The 20023-nt window shown below is 38.4% G+C and overlaps 2 protein-coding genes across 3 annotated transcripts; both read right to left on the bottom strand.

Moving 5' to 3' along the window:
- Window positions 1-1293: 1293 nt before the first annotated feature.
- LOC130217334 (PTB domain-containing engulfment adapter protein 1-like) lies at window positions 1294-9687 on the bottom strand. 2 transcript variants are annotated; one of them, XM_056449428.1, is made up of 10 exons: window positions 9626-9646; window positions 9196-9261; window positions 8874-8923; window positions 6241-6312; window positions 6048-6143; window positions 5831-5968; window positions 5509-5613; window positions 4708-4776; window positions 3066-3126; window positions 1294-1768 (listed from the first exon to the last, which is right to left on the bottom strand). In XM_056449428.1, exons 3-10 carry the CDS (start codon window positions 8916-8918, stop codon window positions 1719-1721), a joined length of 636 nt encoding a protein of 211 aa, XP_056305403.1. In that variant the 5' UTR covers window positions 8919-8923; window positions 9196-9261; window positions 9626-9646; the 3' UTR covers window positions 1294-1718. The 2 variants fall into 2 exon arrangements, with proteins under 2 accessions (XP_056305403.1, XP_056305402.1); XM_056449427.1 differs by lacking the exon at window positions 9196-9261 and having other exon boundaries at window positions 9626-9687.
- Window positions 9688-12695: 3008 nt separating this feature from the next.
- LOC130217662 (E3 ubiquitin/ISG15 ligase TRIM25-like) lies at window positions 12696-19674 on the bottom strand. The gene is made up of 2 exons (XM_056449816.1): window positions 18896-19674; window positions 12696-17271 (listed from the first exon to the last, which is right to left on the bottom strand). Exons 1-2 carry the CDS (start codon window positions 19634-19636, stop codon window positions 16390-16392), a joined length of 1623 nt encoding a protein of 540 aa, XP_056305791.1. The 5' UTR covers window positions 19637-19674; the 3' UTR covers window positions 12696-16389.
- Window positions 19675-20023: the final 349 nt, after the last annotated feature.

The following is a 20023-nucleotide window of genomic DNA, read 5'->3' as shown; positions in this document are numbered from 1 at the left end:
GTTTGTGAAGATATTTTGAAGAATGTTGGAAACCCGCATTTCCAAGAAGATATGGAAAAAATAAAACTTTGGATATCAGTGGTTATTGATATAGTTTTTCCATATATTATTTAGTGATCAACAGAAAGTTGTGTAAATTGCTTCCTTGTCCTCATTTGTAAGTCGCTTTGGATAAAAGCGTCTGCTAAATGTCTAAATGTAAATGTAAATGTAAGAAACTGAGGAAGGTTTGTAAATACTTGAGTGTGAGTAAATAGTGAGTAAGTTTGTCAAAGTCTGCCTTTAACATCAGGCAGACAGTGCCTTTAACATCAAGAAATGACAAGATTCAGGTTATTAATATCTGTTCACATTACCACGAAACTAGTCATTTTACCACATTTTTTTACAACTTTAGATGCAGTTTGGGCACATATGTTATTGGGCACATATGTTTTGTAAAATTGTAGACAGTTTAATGAGATATTTAGTAAATATCTCAGCAAAAAATCTCTTATTGGCCTCCATAGCATTACTAACGCATATGATAGCGATACTTTAGTCTGAAAGGTGAATTATGAATAATTCTGATAATATCTGAAATATTAAAATGCTGGACCGAAGCTGTAGAGGTCAGTTTGGCCTGGGTTTTGTTTGCAATTACAGAGTTTTGACCAGCAGGCGGCACTAGCGTCTATGCTAGCGTGTGCTGTTTGGAAACAGGGAATCGTTTAGCAAATTGATTTACTGATTCAAAGCTTTGAAAAGCACACATTAGCGATTTTCAAATAGAAACTAAATTAGTATTTTGATATTGTCTTTTTTAATTAGTCTGAATTAAGCAGCGCTGACCTCTGTGGTGCTGACACTTAAGTCAAGGTATCAAATTCATTCTGAATTGTTTGGAACGATAAACGACTCTAACCGAACTAATTCAGTTTACAATTTAATTCAGCTGATTCAAAGATTTAGAGAATATCAACTTCCAAATAAAAATTAAATTACTATTTCAAATACTGTATTTTATTTTCAATTAGTCTGAAAGCTCTTAAATAAGCAGTGCTCACACACGTCAAGTAATCAAATTGAATCTGAATCATTTGGAACTCTAAACGACTCACTCACTCAAATGAATCAGATTGACAGTTCCTACAAACTACAGTTTCACGTCTTCAGCTTGATTAGTTATTTTATTTTATTATTGTCAGGTATAGAACATTGATTAAAATATGTAAATGAGAATATAGCTCATCTTGGATAGACTGTTTTATGGTTGTATGTGGAAAATAATGTTTATCTCCTGACACATCGACGACACACTTAAGAGATTTATTGCTCAAATTATTTATAAATACATACGTCAGGTCATTTTATACATGACAAACTGCAACAGAAGGCAAAACCAAACTTATTTTCTCATTTCTCTCACTATAATATCAAGCTCTATGAAAATATGCAGTTAATAAAGAATATGAAGTTAGCTTAAAGTCAAATGTTAATTAACGTTCAGCTAAAGATTAACTGTAGCCGATCCACTCATATGTGCATCCCTAAAGTTAGCCTACGTGTTTAACAAATCATATGTTCATTTGAATAATTTAGCTTTCAGACATGGAAATAATAGATAATTCTTCATGTTGAAATGATGTTTTACACAGCTCAGTGCTGTCAGATCTGTTGGAGTTGTTTAATGATGGTGTTTCAATAGCTTTGATCAGACATGTATCATCTGTTTCTGCTCAGAAATTTCTTTCCAAAGGAGTCTTGTCATCTTCTGTGAAGAATCTCACTGAAATAGGCAAAACAAAACAAACCACACCATTATTAAATATATTACTGAATTTATATAAAATTATTGTAGCATTTTAAGACTTTTGTGACCATACAGATACAGTGTTAACAGGATTAAGCAAATAACTCTGTTTAACAACTTCATTTAATTCATTGCTTTTCAATACTGGATGTGTTCTAATGTAACCGTCAGTGCCCTGTGAAGTGGACTCAATTTGTGCATTTAAACTGTATGTATTGTATGCTGTCTCAGATATCTGTAGTACGTGTCGTCGTGTGTAAAGACGCTTTTGTTGCAAATACATGAATGAACTTTCTAAAGCAGGCGTTCTCAAAGTCTCAACTCAAAGATACAAATCATCAGAGTCAACGTTCTGGATGAACTGATCATAGCACCTTTAATGCATGTGCACATATATAAATAAACTAAGACTAAAGAATTAAAAGCATTTTCCATTTATAAATACATCAGTAACTGTTTTATTCATAAGTGCAAAGAGGCAACATGTCAATTTAAGCACTGTTTATGAACAATACATATTAGGGCTGCACACTATTTGGATTCTGCATCGATATGCAACGTGATCATTCGCAACAGTCACATCGCGAGTATATATACAAAGTGTTGAGTCTGGATTATAATTGATGATTTTTCAAGGGTTTTGAGGGCTTTGTACCATTTGTCACTTTGAAAAATTAATAATAAATAATTCTGTTGAACTGTTTATAAAATGAAGACTGTGCTGTATTATTTTACATTTGATTATTCAATTACTGTATACCATTACCTGAATACATTTCCGCTCCTCGAGATAAGACAGTGATTATTTAATTGGTTTCTTTTCCTTGAATTGATTTTATCTATGTTTGTAGATTGTTTATTATGTTTTATGCACCCCCCTATACAATCATGCCAATCAGTCTAAAATGATTAGTTCTTTCTGAGCAGTTGTTCAGCTCATCTGGTGAAACTGTACTCATATGGCAATATACAGTGCAGAATTAAAGAATATAGCCATGTCAGAATTCTCCAATATAGTGCAGCCCTAACGTACGGTGTAGACTTCAGAGATTCACATACTTGCTTTAAGACGCTGAGAACCCCTGCAGAAAGTGTCAGGAAATATATTCAGTTCCTCATACAGTTAAAATATATTCTCTGACAGTGTGATATTTCAGCAACACTCTTTAAAATGAATGCAACGAATGCAATGCAGTGTGTGTGTGTGTGTGCGTGCGTGCGTGCGTGCGTGCGTGCGTGCGTGTGTGTGTGTGTGAGGGCTCACACACAGTACCTTGTCCAGATCGAGATGAAGTTTCAGACTCGTCATCATGATAGTTTCGGATTCCACCTTTCTATGAGATAAACACATGTGTTTACAGACAACAGCGGGAATAGCTGATGGATACAAACCTGTGTGCCAAAAATAGGGCTGTGCAACATTAATAGTCTAAGATAATATCATAATTGATGTTTTAATAACAACAGAGCTGACATTAAATATTATGCCACTGACTCAGCAAAATCACATGAGCCAGCAGCGATTACACAGTGTGATGGAGTCTACCAGGATGCATCTAGAAGTAACCATGACTCAAGGAAGCAAACAGATCATATTCTGATATCATAGTTCAAACATATCATAAACTCAGCATGAAATCTAAATATTCTCTTCGTTTCTATATGTATTAGTGCTTGTTATAAATCAGATTAATTTCTCAGTTCTGGTCACATTGAATGCATTTTAGGGTTGCATTGTCAATTCTTTTGAGAGGGGCTATCAGTCATTTAGTGTGTCACAATAAGTCTTTTAGGGCGGAGCTATCAGACCTTTAGGACGGGGCTATCAGTGTCTTTGGGGTGGGGCTATTAGTGTCTTTAGGGTGGGGCTATCAGTCCTTTAAGACGGGGCTATCAATGCCTTTGGGTGGGCCTATCAGTGCCTTTAGGGTGGGGCTATTAGTTTCTTTAGGGTGGGGCTATCAGTCCTTTAGGGCTTAAATAATTTTTAGGATGACAGTATAGTCATACAGTGACTCCATTCATTAAACACAAGCATAGAAACTGTAGTTCTGCTTTTAATGTTAAGTTGTAAATATGTAAATGTTCAGTGGCAGAAATAGAAAAAAATAAATAAATTAAGAATTGTTTTGGACTCGGATCATGACCCCCCTAATTGCAATTGGATCTTAAAGGCCTCATCTGATTGGTCAGATTTGTATAAACAACCTATGCTGCAGCACACAAATGATTGACACATGAAGTTGAGTTAGTTTATAGCACCGCTCTGCGATACATGTATTGTTGAGCTGCACAGTATATGGTTTCAGCATCGATATCACAATGTGTGCATCTGCAATAGTCACATGGCAAAGATCTGCATTGTTGAGTCAGGATTAGGGTAAATCAGGAGCCACAGATTTATATTTAATTGCAGTATTTATACAGAATGTATGTCTTGTTTTTAGTCCAAATATCTACATTTTAAAGTGACAACAGGATTATTTCACTGACCCCACTGGCAGATTATTTAGCCTGTTTAAATCTAAAACTCTTCATTTTGACTTATTTCCTCTAAAGTTGAAAACCAAACAATATTGTGACATTCGGAGTAGAAACCAGACAAAACAAAGTAAGAAAAGCATTTTTTGCATTGTGATTATTCAGTTTCTGTACCTCAATACTGTTAGACTTCCTAGAAAGACCAGCAAATAGAGCTGTCCAAACTATATTGTGAAACTGTGTTTATATCGCAATGTTTATAGCAGAAAAATAAAATAATGCAATATCAGTTATTTACAATATCATGCAGCCCTAGTATATTGCATACACTATTATTGCAATAATACTTTTTCTATATATATTGTGCAGCCCTAGTGTGTGTGTGTGTGTGTGTGGTTAAACATGCTTGTGTTTGTGTTTTTGGTATCTGTAACCTCATTGTCTGGCACATTGGCTTGCAGTTTCCTCTTCAGCTCAGCGTTTTCTCGTTCCAGAACCTTATTCTGAACAGCAAAGAGAAATACAGAACGTTTCAGCTCGCACATTATTTAATTTGATTGTGTCACACTTGTTATTAAAGGGTTAGTTCACTAAGAAATGAAACTGTCCTGTTCATTCACTCCCCCACAGCTCATCCCTCATTCTTCAGATGAATATTAAAGCAGATGTTAAGCTGATTGTGTGGTGTTTGCTGCTTCATATAATGGCAGTGAATGGTAACAGGATTATTAGATTAAAATAAACACACACACACCAGTCCAAATCAATAGCCGTGACTCCTGATGACACACTGAGCTCTTGTGAAGCGTATCCATCGCTCCATGTGAGAAACTGTTTACAGTGTTATAAGATGACTGTGAGTAAATTAACAGGACATTTCCATTTTTGTCTGAACTAAAATGATTATTATTAAGGCACAGTAAATGTTTTATCAGTCACACTGTACAATCAGCTTCATTAGTTAATGCATTTACTAACATGAACTAATGATGAACAGCACTTGTACAGCATTCATTAATTATAGTTCAACATTTACTTATGCATTATTAACATCCTCAGTAATGCTTGTTAACAACAAACAGCTTTATTTTCATTGAATAACATTAATTAACACGATTAAACATTGTAGTGCATGTATAGCTCATAGTTTGTTCATGTTAGTAAATGCATTACCTAATACAGCCTTATTGTAAAGTGTTGCAGTGTTATCTAGGAGGTGTTTTCTGACTGGTCACCTTGTGTCTCAGGGCCTCCACCACCAGATCTCGATCTCCTGGAAGACTTTCATTCTGATTATAAGCCCTGAAAGTGTCGCCAATGATGGACACCAGCAGATGAGACTGAGGGAGAGAAACAGCGAGAGGATCTGAAACTCTAATGGACTTTGTGAAGGATTGCTGGTAAGATTTACACTGCGCCTGAGTCAACTTCAGTGGTTTAATGGTATAAATAAACAAATATAGTGTTGTCGACTGTACACTGTTAATGCTTGTGTGTGGCTGGGTCGTCCTCTAGTAATAGTAAAGCTGTAATGTATTTCAGACGTCTGTCACTCACAAACTTCTTGCTCTGGAAGATGTAGCAGTGGTACATGTCTGACGCTGGGTGTTTGGCCACAAAGCCCAGTATTTTGGGCTGATTCGGGTGCACAGCACAGAACGACACCGACGGCAGAGCGCAAGAGTACAGCATGAACTGAGAAACAGAGAGAAGGAGACTCAGTAAGGGTTTTTTCTCATCAAACACAGCTCCAGCGCATTATCTTTACACACACCTTTGTTTTGTGCTCAAGAATGTCAATGGAGCTCCGGGTCAGAAACAGATGCGCTTTTGTTTTCTTCATTTTCTCGCCCATCTCTATGGTAGGATCCTGAAATAGAAGGACGTGATGATGATGATGATGCTATGCAGAGACTGAGGATTTAATAATCTATAATGGCTACAGTGATTTGGTATTGGTGTATCACCTGCAGGGCTTGAAGAGCATCTGTCAGGATCTGCATCCCACCTGGACGAACCACTTGGATGCGACCCAAAAACTACACACGATCCAGAAACCCAAACGTAAGTGATTAACACATTTATAGTACATTGGGTTTCTATCAGCCTGGGCTTATTGGAATTAAGTGCCTTAGCCTACATTTATACCAAAATGTAAAATATGTTGCTCTGTCTACATTTCGTTACAACTTCAGATAACAAATCCACTAGAGGGCCATGTCTACATTTCGTTACAGTCTGAAATACACTAATTAAGGTGCAGTTTTTTTTCTCTGTAAACATTATTAATGTGAAAAGAAATAAAAGTTGTTGTACATTTCCAATGAGTGTTCGATTGAATAAATCACAGTATTAAAGCCAGATACTGGCCCATTATTTACATTATTCACATTTCTAAACTTACTTTGAACTTGATTTTAAACTGAATTAAAACTTGTTCAAGTCACATAAGTAATATAGTAATTTACAGTGAATGTATAGTATTTATAGTAATTTATAGTAAATCGTGTTTTTAAACCATTTTAAAGAAAAGGATATACAACCACAAATCAGTAAAAGTTGGGACACACAAATAAGATGAAAAAGAGAAAGCAGTGATTTCCAAATTGACTTTGTCTTGTATTTGATTGCAGACAATACAGCAAACATTATTTAATGTGTTCCTCAACATTTTGATTATTTTAGTTTTTTTAATAAACATTTTTGGTTCTTGCAGCACATTCCAAAACAGTTGTATCAGTAAAGCATTTCACACTCTGTAATGTTGCCGATCCTGTCCACAACACTTAAACGGCATTTAGGGACTGAAGACATGAAGTGTTTCAGGGGTGATTCTGTCCCATGGGAGGATTCCGTCCCATTCTTCCAGCAAACAAATCCTAAGGTGGGCAACAGTGCGGGGTCTTCATTGCCGTATTTGCACTTCTCTATTGGAGACAGGTCAGGACTGCAGGCAGGCCAGTCCAGTACCTGTATCCTCTTCCTCCACAGCAGGACTCTGTAATGTGTGCAGAATGTGGTTTTGCATTATCCTTGCATTAATGGAGCATCACAGAAGTGCAAGTTACCTGACACAACCCTATACCATGACAGATCCTTGCTTTTGGACTTATTGGTGGAAACCGTCTGGAGGATCCTTTTCTTCTTTGGTCCAGAGCACATGTCATCCATTTCTCTTAAAAACACTTGAAACACAGATTCATCTGAGCACAGTACACGTTTCCACTGTGTGATGGTCCATCCCAGATGCCTCTGAGCACAGAGAAGTGGATGGCACTTCTGGACACTGTTAACATAGGGCTTGCTTTTGGCACAGTACAGTTTCGACTGGCATTTGTGCATGTAACTCTGTATTGTGGTGCTTAACAAAGGATTGCAGTACTTTGTCAAGTGGACAGTAGTCCTGAGCCCATGTGAATGATGAATGAGGATTCTTGATGCAGCGCCCCCTGAGGGGTCGGAGGTCACGGTTGTTCAGCTCAGGCTTATGCTCTTGTCCTTTACGCACTGAAACTCCTTCAGATTCTTCAATCTTTTAATGATGTTCTGCACGGTTGAAGGTGAAATATCCACATGTCTTCCTCTCTTTTTCTGAGGAACATTGTGTTTAAATATTTCAATCATTTTCTCACGGCAATCTGCCGATCCTCGGCTCATCTTTGCTCCTAAAGGACTAGACCAGGAGTGTCACACTCAGATCCTGGAGTGCCACTGCCCTGCAGAGTTTAGTTCCAGCTCTGCTTCAACACACTAAACTGTAGGTTTCAAACAAGCCTAAAACACTCGATTAGTTTGATCAGGTGTGTTTAATTAGGGTTGGAACTAAACTTTGTAGAGCTGCGGCCCTCCAGGAACTGAGTTTGATACCTGTGGACTAGACATTTCTTGGATGTTGCATTTGTAAACAATCACATTCACCTGTTGACATCAGCTGTGTCACATCACATCATTAAAATCGACGACATATTTATCAACCTTTTTTTCAACCATCATTATTTCACCAGTTTACCTGATTACTGCCCTAAACTGCTCCTGTCACAACTCATGACATGTGTTGCAGGAACCAAAATCGAAATAATAAAAATAATGAGAAACACATAAAAATGTAACTTTAAGAAATGAGTAAAGTAAAGAGTACATTTAGAAATCACTACTTTCTTTTGCATTTTACATTCTGTTCCAACTTTTTCTGATTTGGTGTTGTTCTTTCTTTCTTTCTTTCTTTCTTTCTCAGTCACACAGATTGAAATGTAATTTACAATTGATTTAAATTAATGTAAAAATATTGGATTTTTAGCCCTTTTTCTACCCTTTTTCACCTCATGTAATGTAGCCAGTTCTATATCGTCACATATATGTACATATATTTATACATCCAACATTAAAATAAAACTTCTAGTTAGAAATTTAATGCATTTGGAAAAAGTATTTAAAATAAAATATTTTAATATATTCAACATATTCAATATGTTTCAGGTATGTGTGAATATATTGCACTTCCCTATGGTTTTTTCTTTTAGTTTACTGCTATTTCTTATAAATGCAACATTATTAACACTGACCACATCTATGACAAACAGATGCTTTAACTTCGACTCACTTTAACAGAGAAGTAGATTTCACTGTCGTCCTCGATGTCACTCATTGTGTCTGTGAAAAAACACATCGCAGTATACAAGACAACATATTTCACATTAATTATTAAAGCAGTGACTTACTGTGTCTTCAACAATGTGGACATGTTATTAACCTGCTATAACAACATATTGAATGTCTGCTTTATGAGCATATAACACAGAACACAAAACTACAGTAGTTTTCAGTACTTCTTGATCTGAGTCAAACCCTTTCTGCACAGTTGTCCTACACTGTGAATAATATCTGTTCATCAATAGTGTCCGTAGTGTTTTGTGTTTATTTACATTGGTGAACGGCATTATGGGATGTTGACCTCTGCTCTGTCCACTTCTGATGATGAATATTCAACTCTACAGTTTAATAAAGAGACTTTTATTGACATTTTAGTGGTTTGAGATAATATCAGAGATAATATGTAGAGAAATAAGTGTGTAGAATAACAGAACATCTTTATTTTTAGTGAAGCACTTAGGTTATAATTTAATAGTCATGTTAGTTGTTGTTCTTGTGTTGTGTATTATGTTGTCATTGTGACTGCAATGAAGAAGCAGTGTTTTATACTGCTGTTGTGCCGTGAGCGTAAGAAAGGTGCATTACAGATCAAATGTATTAGTATTATTATCACACACACACACACACGGGGGACACTTTAGAAACTGCTGTGCATCCAAAACAATGTAAAACATTAGAGTAAAATCCTGTAAATGCACTTACGTTTGGGTGAGAAGGTTGTGTGGTTGTAGAAGTGTCCTCTTCCGCTGTCTTTCAGGGTTAAAGTCATGCGATGTTAATGATTAACTATAAAAACTTCTTTTCTTTATGGCACATCCAGGATGATAAGCAACACACTGCAACATCTGCTTATTATACAACCCCAATTCAGGAAAAGTTCATCAAAAATAAAGTAGTGATTTACAGGTTTACTTTTACTTGTGTTTCATTGCAGATAATATGAACACACAATATCTGATGTTTTGTGTGGTCAACTTCATTTCATTTGTAAATATTCATCATTTACTGCAACACACTCTCTGCTAATTGTAATTATGATTGTGTATAAAAGCAGTATCTAAGACAGGTCTAGTCCTTTAGGAGCAGAGATGGGCTGAGGATCGCCAGTTTGCCAACAAATACATGAGAAAATGATCGAAATGTGTAAACACAATGTTCCTCAGAGAAAGAGAGGACATGTGGATATTTCACCTTCAACAGTGCAGAACATCATTAAAGTTTGAAGGAATCTGGAGGAGTTTCAGTGCTTTTGGCAAAGGTAACCTGCACTTCTGTGATGCTCCACTAATGCTGAACAGGACAGAGAGATTCTGGAGCACAATATGCTGCTGTCTTCTTTCCAGGGACGCCCATGCAGAGTTCAACAAGACAATGCAGAACCACATTCTGCACACATTATAGAGTCCTGCTGCAGAGGAAGACGAGACAAGTACTGGACTGGCCTGCCTGCAGTCCTGACCTGTCTCCAATAGAGAATGTGTGGTGTATTTTAGAGTGCAAATGCACCAATGAAGACCCCATACTCTTGCCCACCTTAAAACTTGTTTGCAGGAAGAATGGGACATCACTGCTTTCTTTATTTCATTTGTGTTTTCCTGACTGTACTGACTTTTTCTGATTTGAATATTATGTATGTTAAAAAATAAGACTCTGCTTTCATTTATGGCACTGAGATCAACTCATTTGTCTAGTGGTGTGATGCAGTTTAGGTAAACAGAAATAAAATCTCTTTCATCAGACACGCTGTAAAAAAATCCATTGATTAGTTGCTAAATTATTTCATGTTTTTATTTCCCCCTGTTTATTTCCCCCCGATCCCCCCGCTTGTGAATGTCATTATGGTGTCTTGATCTTTCCTCCAGCAGCTTTTATCCTTGAGCAGTAGTAAAAGTGTGTGTTCTGCTCATGTGTAATAGTCTGCAGTGCTGTATAGTGTGTGTTCTGCTCATGTGTAATAGTGTGCAGTGCTGTATAGTGTGTGTTCTGCACATGTGTAATAGTGTGCAGTGCTGTATAGTGTGTGTTCTGCACATGTGTAATAGTCTGCAGTGCTGTATAGTGTGTGTTCTGCTCATGTGTAATAGTGTGCAGTGCTGTATAGTGTGTGTTCTGCACATGTGTAATAGTCTGCAGTGCTGTATAGTGTGTGTTCTGCTCATGTGTAATAGTGTGCAGTGCTGTATAGTGTGTGTTCTGCTCATGTGTAATAGTGTGCAGTGCTGTATAGTGTGTGTTCTGCTCATGTGTAATAGTGTGCAGTGCTGTATAGTGTGTGTTCTGCTCATGTGTAATAGTGTGCAGTGCTGTATAGTGTGTGTTCTGCTCATGTGTAATAGTGTGCAGTGCTGTATAGTGTGTGTTCTGCTCATGTGTAATAGTGTGCAGTGCTATATAGTGTGTGTTCTGCTCATGTGTAATAGTGTGCAGTGCTGTATAGTGTGTGTTCTGCACATGTGTAATAGTGTGCAGTGCTGTATAGTGTGTGTTCTGCTCATGTGTAATAGTGTGCAGTGCTGTATAGTGTGTGTTCTGCACATGTGTAATAGTGTGCAGTGCTGTATAGTGTGTGTTCTGCTCATGTGTAATAGTGTGCAGTGCTGTATAGTGTGTGTTCTGCTCATGTGTAATAGTGTGCAGTGCTGTATAGTGTGTGTTCTGCTCATGTGTAATAGTGTGCAGTGCTGTATAGTGTGTGTTCTGCTCATGTGTAATAGTGTGCAGTGCTGTATAGTGTGTGTTCTGCACATGTGTAATAGTGTGCAGTGCTGTATAGTGTGTGTTCTGCTCATGTGTAATAGTGTGCAGTGCTGTATAGTGTGTGTTCTGCTCATGTGTAATAGTCTGCAGTGCTGTATAGTGTGTGTTCTGCTCATGTGTAATAGTCTGCAGTGCTGTATAGTGTGTGTTCTGCTCATGTGTAATAGTCTGCAGTGCTGTATAGTGTGTGTTCTGCTCATGTGTAATAGTGTGCAGTGCTGTATAGTGTGTGTTCTGCTCATGTGTAATAGTCTGCAGTGCTGTATAGTGTGTGTTCTGCACATGTGTAATAGTCTGCAGTGCTGTATAGTGTGTGTTCTGCTCATGTGTAATAGTCTGCAGTGCTGTATAGTGTGTGTTCTGCTCATGTGTAATAGTGTGCAGTGCTGTATAGTGTGTGTTCTGCTCATGTGTAATAGTCTGCAGTGCTGTATAGTGTGTGTTCTGCTCATGTGTAATAGTGTGCAGTGCTGTATAGTGTGTGTACTGCTCATGTGTAATAGTGTGCAGTGCTGTATAGTGTGTGTTCTGCTCATGTGTAATAGTCTGCAGTGCTGTATAGTGTGTGTACTGCTCATGTGTAATAGTGTGCAGTGCTGTATAGTGTGTGTTGGTGTTGTATATTACACTACAGAAAGCTTGTAGTAAACTGCAGCACATGTTCTGTTATTCTACACACTTATTTCTCTACATATTATCTCTGATATTATCTCAAACCACTAAAATGTCAATAAAAGTCTCTTTATTAAACTGTAGAGTTGAATTATCATCATCAGAAGTAGACAGAGCAGAGATGTGTTTGTGGTTTATCCACCTGGAACAGTAACCTGTCAAAAATAAAATAAATAATTCTGCATATTGACCATACTGCCATGAAACTTATAGGTCTAAAAGACCCCCAGCGCCTTCGATACCTCGCTGTTTTTAATCTTTTCTGTTGTATCAGGCTATGATGAAATGCGTCCACAAAAAATCTCTCCCCGGGATCAGTAAAGAAAGCATTCAACAACATTAATTATTCTCATGTCATACATGTTTATTATATATTATACAGCCAAACAGACAAACTAAACAAACACTTACATTTAAGATGATTTATTAGAGTTATTATTTGGCATTTAAAGCTATTATAGCTGATTGTATTGACGCACCAGTAGATGGGGCTGTTGTTGATAAAATGGTATACTGTATTTTATTAAGGAGAGTTCACTCAAAATGTCATATGCTGACTCTTTACTCACCTATGTGTGGATTCAGATCTTATTCTTTCTTCTGTTGGACACAAAAGAAGATATTCTGAAGAATGATAAAAACCGGTAACCATTGACTTCCATAGAAGGAGTAACTAATACAAAGTCACTGCTTACAGGCCTTCAGCTTTCGTCACGATATATGTTTGCTTGTGTTTAACAAAAGAAATATCAGAGTCAAACATGAATTAAACAAGTGAAGGATGAGTGAATGATGACAGAATCTGTATTTTGTGTGTGAACTGACCCTTTAAATAAACAACAACATTAATTATTTTATAAGTCAAAGCCAATGGAGTGAGCTGTGAGCTCTTTAAGATTAATGAATACTTGTTTTCTCCTGGTAGACACTAAAGAAGATACTGTGAAGAATGTTGGAAACCAGTCAACACTGACTTCCACAGTATTTGTTATTCCTACTATGGAAGTCATTGATTACAGGTTTCCAACATTCTCCAAAACCTCTTCTTTAAGGTTCAACAGAAGAAATAAACTCATAAAAGTTTGGAACAAGTGAAGCAAGATTAATGATGACAGAATTTTGAGTGAACTAACCCTTTTACTAAGACTTTACAATTAGGGTGTATTACTTAATGTATTTACCAACATGAACAAACTATGAGCTATACATTCATTACAGAGTTTACTCATGTTAGTTAGCACTAGATAATGAAAACAGTCATTCAGTGTTAGTTGAAGTTACGGTGCATTAACTAACAAGCATTACTGTGGATGTTAATAAAGCATTAGTAAATGTTGAACAATGATTAATAAATGCTGCACAAGGGATATTCATTATTAGTTAATGTTAGTAAATACTTTAACTAATGAAGCTGATTGTAAAGAGTGACCTCCCTCTTCAAGTTAAGAATTGCCTATAGATGTAACCTCTGCCGTCAGTGTTTATTAGAAGAGAGTAAAGAGAGGAGCATTGAGTCAGCTGAATAGAAAATTCAATTGAATCAGAACGCTTCTAATAATGTGACAGAGGGTGTGAACAAGTATTTCTTGTTTTACGAGCTCATGCACATTTCCTTATAAACCTGTCGATTGTGAATGCAAGAACATGCTGCAGTTATTTTTGTGCATATTTCATAACATATAATCTGCTGATGATCTGGAAGAGTGACTGCATTATCTCTGAAGAATGCTGTTCCTGTCTCTACACCTCTCCAACGCTTTAACTGAAACTAAATTAGGAACTCACTGCTTCTGTTCATGTTCTGATTAATAAGAGCTGAAACTCCCTGACGATTCAGTGCTTCATTTGATTACAGATGCTTTTAGAGCCAGAATATAGACATGTAAGGAATTCATTCACTCATTCATTTTCCTTTGACTGACTTCCTTATTTATCAGGGGTGGCCACAGTGGAATGAACCACCAACTATTCCAGCATATGTTTTACTCAGCGGATAACCTTCCTGCTACAACTGACTACTGGGAAACACCCATACACACTCACACACTGCGGCCAGTTTAGTCCATCAATTCCCCTATATAGCATGTGTTTGGACTGTGGGGGAAACCGGAGCACCCGGAGGAAACCCAAACCAACACGGGGAGAACATGCAAACTCCACACACCAACTGACCCAGCCGGGACTTGAACCAGCGACCTTCTTTCTGTGAGGCCACAGTGCTAACCACTGAGCCAGCGTGCCGCCACATCTAAGGAATATTTACAGTAAACAAGCCTATTCAGTTTGCTTGATTTTAGAGAGACAGCAGTATTGTGTAAAAGCCGAGCTCTTTCTGTTTTAATTTAAGTCAGTTTGTTACTGTGGGTTCTTTCGTTGCTCTTGCATATACAAGTGTTTAAATAAGCTCTTTTCATAAGGAGGAATAGTTTTTACATTTGATCATAGCATTGTGAATGCATGACTGTGTCCAGCAGTGGAGGTGCAGAAACATTCAGTCGTCTGTCTGAAACCTGCAGATCTAGAGCAGCCATAAACACTGTATGTGTTCACGAGACACAGTCTATGTACATATACAGCCTAAAGTAAAGTGACATTAGATGCACAGTTTGTATTTGAATAGATGCATAAGCTCGGACATGGAGGTTAACTGAAACACAATAAGTGCAGTCTTATCATCCATTTATTTGTCACTGATTGTGTTTTATATGAACAATAGTTCATCTCTGAGAATCTGCTGAAAGAGCCAATCAGAGAGGACTGTAGGTCAAAATAACCTCAGTACCCCTCACAGCACTGAAATCAGTTTGATTAATAAATGAGATGTTCTTGATTTAAATATATGCACTTACATGCTCACTGAAGCATGCATTACACAAACTAACATTAATATCAAATATTAAAAAAGATTTGACCCCCCAATATATTAATTAGCACCCTGATTATCATGTTTAATCTGAGGGAATCTATGTCTGCTCCAAGCCTGTTCCAAAACTAAAGATAATTTTTTAACTTCAGCGCTCAGCATAATTGAGGACACTTCATTTAGAAAAGGGTTATTGTTATCAATCTCTCAGTGAATATCGCCAATGTATTCTGGTGCATTTAAACAAAACTGATTTATTCAACAGATGATTTAAAAAATGACAAACTACAACATTTTTAAAGAAACTTTTACATTGTTTTGCTTCTCTTGATTTTTTTTATGTATTTAATATTTTTCTATAAGATATACATTTGTGTGTACTAGTTTATGGACAATTATCATAAGTTATTTTGTCAGATGAGCTCCAGATTTGGCTTCAGTACAGACTAATCTAATGTATATGCACTAATATAATACTGTAGAGCTTCCTAAACATATGAATTTAAAGAAGAGATTTGTGAGGGGTGTACTTATATATGCTGAGCACTGTATATAGCTAGATTTTTATATATTTAAAGGTTAATTCAATGATTTTAAAAGTGCTTTTTGTATATTTACACACACACACACACACACACACACACACACACACACACACACACACACATGGGTATATGATTAAAGCACGGGTCCATCTTTATAGTAGGAGGCCTTAACTCTATGTACTTGCATAAAAATATAAATACAATGTACTGACTGTGTTGATAATGTGTGGCAGAACACATGTGGTGCTCTTGAGCTGGGATACGGGTCGGGTTATGCAGGTATGGGTGGGTTAAAGAGTGGGTTAAGGTGTAAGGGATGGTCAACAGACTAATTAAAGATGTAATAACACAAATTAATTACAGATGTAGTTACATGCAGGTCTGTAAAGAATCGTAAGTGCCATGTAAAAACATGTCTTTACTGTAGAAACACAATGTAATGAATGTTTAATTTCAGTATAAGTACAGATCAGTTAAGGCTACCTAATATAAAGTGGGAGCCAAACATGCATGACACCCCCAGGTTATAGAAATGCATTCCGGTCATAGCATTTATCCATAGCAATGCTGACAGAATGAGAACGAAAGAATGAAGCAACAAAGTAAAAGTGAAAGCGTGCTGCCGTCAGTCAAACTCCACTCAGTAGAGTTATCCAGGACTCCTCTGAGGTGGAGAGTATGCCAAACGCAGGATACACCACATCCCTGAACACGGCACTGAACGTATGCAGATGTTGCTTTCTGCCTCCGTGACCTGAGCTGTGAAACGCAGCCGTTCCTCCCTCATAATCTAAGCTCACCTCTACCTTCTTCGGCGGCACGAGTAGCGATTCTCCCACCAGTATACTCGTGGAGTCGTGGCACGCCGTCAGCTTCTTGCTCTTCCACTGGAGCCTCCACGAGCTGCTGTTATGGCCCAGTCTGCTGTGGTCTCCTTTCCTCGGGATGCTTTTATAGCACAGCCCTACAGACCACGCGCAGCCCGGCCCGACCTCCACCGCCCACATGTGCACTCCTGTGGAGAAACCCTGCACACACATCACCTGAGATATGGAGGAGAAGCGCTCGGCGGGGTCTCCAGAAACGCTGCTCTTGGCTCCAGCGCACTGCTTGACTGTTTTCAGATCGGCGGACAGCAGGAGATTTGGGTGAGCCGTGGCTGGGTTGAAGGTCAGGTCCAGCGGGTTCATCATCCCGTGCAGATACTCCAGAAGAAGACTCATCTCCGCGTGAAAAGCATCTGTGCAGAGTTTCGAGCGCAAGTGCTTGCCGTCGGACGACTCTTGGATCGGTAGAGTAGGGATGGTGACGTTTGCAGCCTGCCGTATCTTTGCGTCGACGTTGAGGTAGTTCTGGATGAAGAGGAACTCTGAGGATTGAGAGAGAATGTCGTTTGTGCACTGGTTTGCTTCACGGAGCTGATGGAGACATCCCTCTAACTCACAGAGACTGGCCTGTCTGCTCTTGTCCCGCAGAAGAAGCTCATCCTTCATTGCGGTGCTCATACGAGTCTAGAAACACAGTAAAGGGGAATATTATTCACAGTTTACAGCCGCAGTGTGTGAATATATGCAGCCTCTCATTTATATAATCAGACTTGATGCAGAAACACTTTGATTGACATTCTCTCTTTGTACGTGTCATCAGAGGGGGAAAGCCCCGCCCACTAGTGCCCATCTCCCCATCTCATTAGCATAAACAGCAGCCCTGAGTGAGAAGCAGCCGTCTGTCCATTAGCCATTAGAGTGTTTGAGCTGCTGAAGATAATGTCAGCATAGACTAAGAGGATTCTAGATGTGGAGTTTTAGATGAACAGTGAAAGGAGCGACATAGACTGACAGAAGACTGAACACACACTCACACTGAAGCACACATACACACCTGACAAGCACTGACAACACACACACTGCTGTTTTACATCTGTCACTATGCTGACACACAGCCGTCTGTAGCTCCGCCCTCTTCTGAAAAGAGCCCAATCTCATTTGCATTTAAAGCAACAGTCTCCAAAACACCACAATTAGGATCAAAGCCTGAAAGGGTCAGTTTCAGAGAGCTGGAGAACATCATCTGTGTGCTATTCCCAGCTCAAACTGAGGTCATTATAAATATGTGATGGATTTTATAATGGCGTCATTAATGTTGATTTAAAAAGGATTTGGCAGGGTAATAACGATTTTAATGACACATTATAATCACGAATACAGTTTGCTCCACTGAAAACGTGATCAGAGAAATATGACACAATTATAATGCCTCAGGACAATCATGTTTATGATGGATTTATGACAAGTTTTGTTGTCTTGGTAACATCTAGTTGTCATGACAAAGACACAGACAGGTTGTAATGCATTTGATGATGTCAAGTTGTCATAACAGACCATGTCATCTTTGACATACTGAGCAAATGACACTTAATAGCAGTTGTCATAAGCAGGCATAAAATCTCATTTGTGTGTTATGTCATGATTTTAAAAGGTGTCATGTCTTAGTAAAGTTACCGTCCATCTTTCCTGAATTATTACTTTCTGACGACAAGCTGTGATGAGGTGTTTATTTTTTATTTTCTGGCCATTGCTTAAAAATCAGAAGAGGCTTCATCATCATTCACGTTTATCTGAACACATAACTCTGGAGTAATACAGTTTACCTTGCCTTGTATGTGTTAATAAGTGACATCATGTTATCCAGTTGGTACTTAAAGGTGCGTTCATAAGACTTAATCCTTTGACATGATGCCATGGCTATAAAGGAGATTTTATGCATATCATTAAAGGTATAGTTCACCCATTTAGTGACTTCCATAAAACCGAACTAGTTACAGTCGTACCATTGTTACCGTACCTTTTTTTTTCTTCTTCTAACATTTCCCGAATGATATTAAACAGATTCAGGAATTTCTCTTAGTATTTCCTCTAATATTTGTTCTTCTGGAGAAAGTCTTATTTGTTTTATTTCAGCTAGAATAAAAGCAGTTTTTAATAGTTTTAAAGCCATTTTAAGCTCAATATTATTAGCCTCCTGTTTCTTTCTTCTGTTGAACACTAAATAAGATATGGTTAACCAAGCTGGAAAACACTGTCTTCCATAAAACCGAATAGTTACAGTAGCAGCACTTCTACCGTTCCTCCTCACCTTGTATGTATTAATAAGCGACATCATGTTGTCCAGCAGGACATTTGCTCTGGCCACCAGTCTATCTTCAGGTTTGTCTGGTTCCTCTCGTGCACTTTTCAGCAGAGATTCAGTAATCTGCTGTTTATCGGACACAAACTTCCCCAGTTCCTCAAGAACTCTCTTCATTTCTTCCTTTGCCACCTCAAAGGTCTGCACCTCGTGGAACTGGTGTGCGCCCTCCATCAGGCATTCGGAGCAGAGGAACAGTCTCTCCTGCACACACAGATATTCAGTCACCTTTAAGTGCACCGTACATCGCTTCCCGTCCCGTTCTGCAGGCAGCCCCACTAACACATGCAGTGACCGGTGCCGCTCTTCATGTTTTTTGAGGTGGCCTGGACACAAAGACATCTCGCAGCGCGTGCAGTACTTAACCGCAGCCACGGGGTTATCCAGGCACTGGTCACACGGGACTGTAGTTTCTCCTTTCAGTCCTCCTCCAGTCGTGGCCACTAGAAATCCGTCCACAATACTGCTGAGCTTAAAGTTTTTGGGGAGTGCCTCAGGGCTGCCGTATTCTTCCCTGCATTCTGGGCAGCGTTTCGGACACTTTGGTTCTTCAGCATTGGCAGCATCTGTAATGCAGCCCAGGCAGTAATTGTGTCCGCAGGGAAGCGCCACAGGATCCCGAAAGAGCTGCAGACAGATGGGACAGCTCAGCTCCAAAGCCAGACGCTCCTCTGGTTTACTCTGGGACATGTCTCTGCGTGTCGGGGGTGAAAGCACGTCTGCGAGTGTGTTTGGAGAATCGAGAAATGTCATAGGACTTGCTGGAACAGCCGGTTATAACCCTGCATTGCAACATTCCTGCTACAGACAACAGCACTGCTGGGAAATGCACCGGCTTTTACTATAAATAAGCATGTGTTATAGTGATTATCAGGGTGTTTATGGTCAAAACAGCAATTTCTGTTCAATTGTTGAGAAGGTATTCTTAAGGCTGTGATCATGACATGACATGAAAATGAATGAACACACATAAATGACAATTCTGTCTTTGTTTACTCACCCTTTACTGTTTGAGGATTTCCTTCTGTTGAACATAAATGAAGATATACTGAAGTAAGCTGAAAACAACCCAGGCTC

The sequence above is a fragment of the Danio aesculapii genome, chromosome 23, assembly GCF_903798145.1.
Source record: "Danio aesculapii chromosome 23, fDanAes4.1, whole genome shotgun sequence".
In the NCBI taxonomy this organism is placed as follows: Eukaryota; Metazoa; Chordata; class Actinopteri; order Cypriniformes; family Danionidae; genus Danio; species Danio aesculapii.
The sequence above is the reverse complement of the archived record's forward strand: the minus strand, read 5'-3'. Positions and strand labels throughout refer to the sequence as shown.

What these genes read in the sequence shown, in the direction of transcription:
- LOC130217334 (XM_056449427.1), bottom strand. Translation starts at nt 8,918, where the DNA reads ATGAGTGACATCGAGGACGACAGTGAAATCTACTTCTCTGTTAAA. An exon ending in TCTTCCAGAGCAAGAAGTTT is followed by an intron (nt 5,614 to 5,830) that starts GTGAGTGACAGA and finishes TCTCTCCCTCAG; the next exon opens with TCTCATCTGCTGGTGTCCAT. An exon ending in TGGAGGCCCTGAGACACAAG is followed by an intron (nt 4,777 to 5,508) that starts GTGACCAGTCAG and finishes TTTGCTGTTCAG; the next exon opens with AATAAGGTTCTGGAACGAGA.
- LOC130217662 (XM_056449816.1), bottom strand. Translation starts at nt 19,636, where the DNA reads ATGTCCCAGAGTAAACCAGAGGAGCGTCTGGCTTTGGAGCTGAGCTGT. An exon ending in CGCTTATTAATACATACAAG is followed by an intron (nt 17,272 to 18,895) that starts GTGAGGAGGAAC and finishes CTGTGTTTCTAG; the next exon opens with ACTCGTATGAGCACCGCAAT.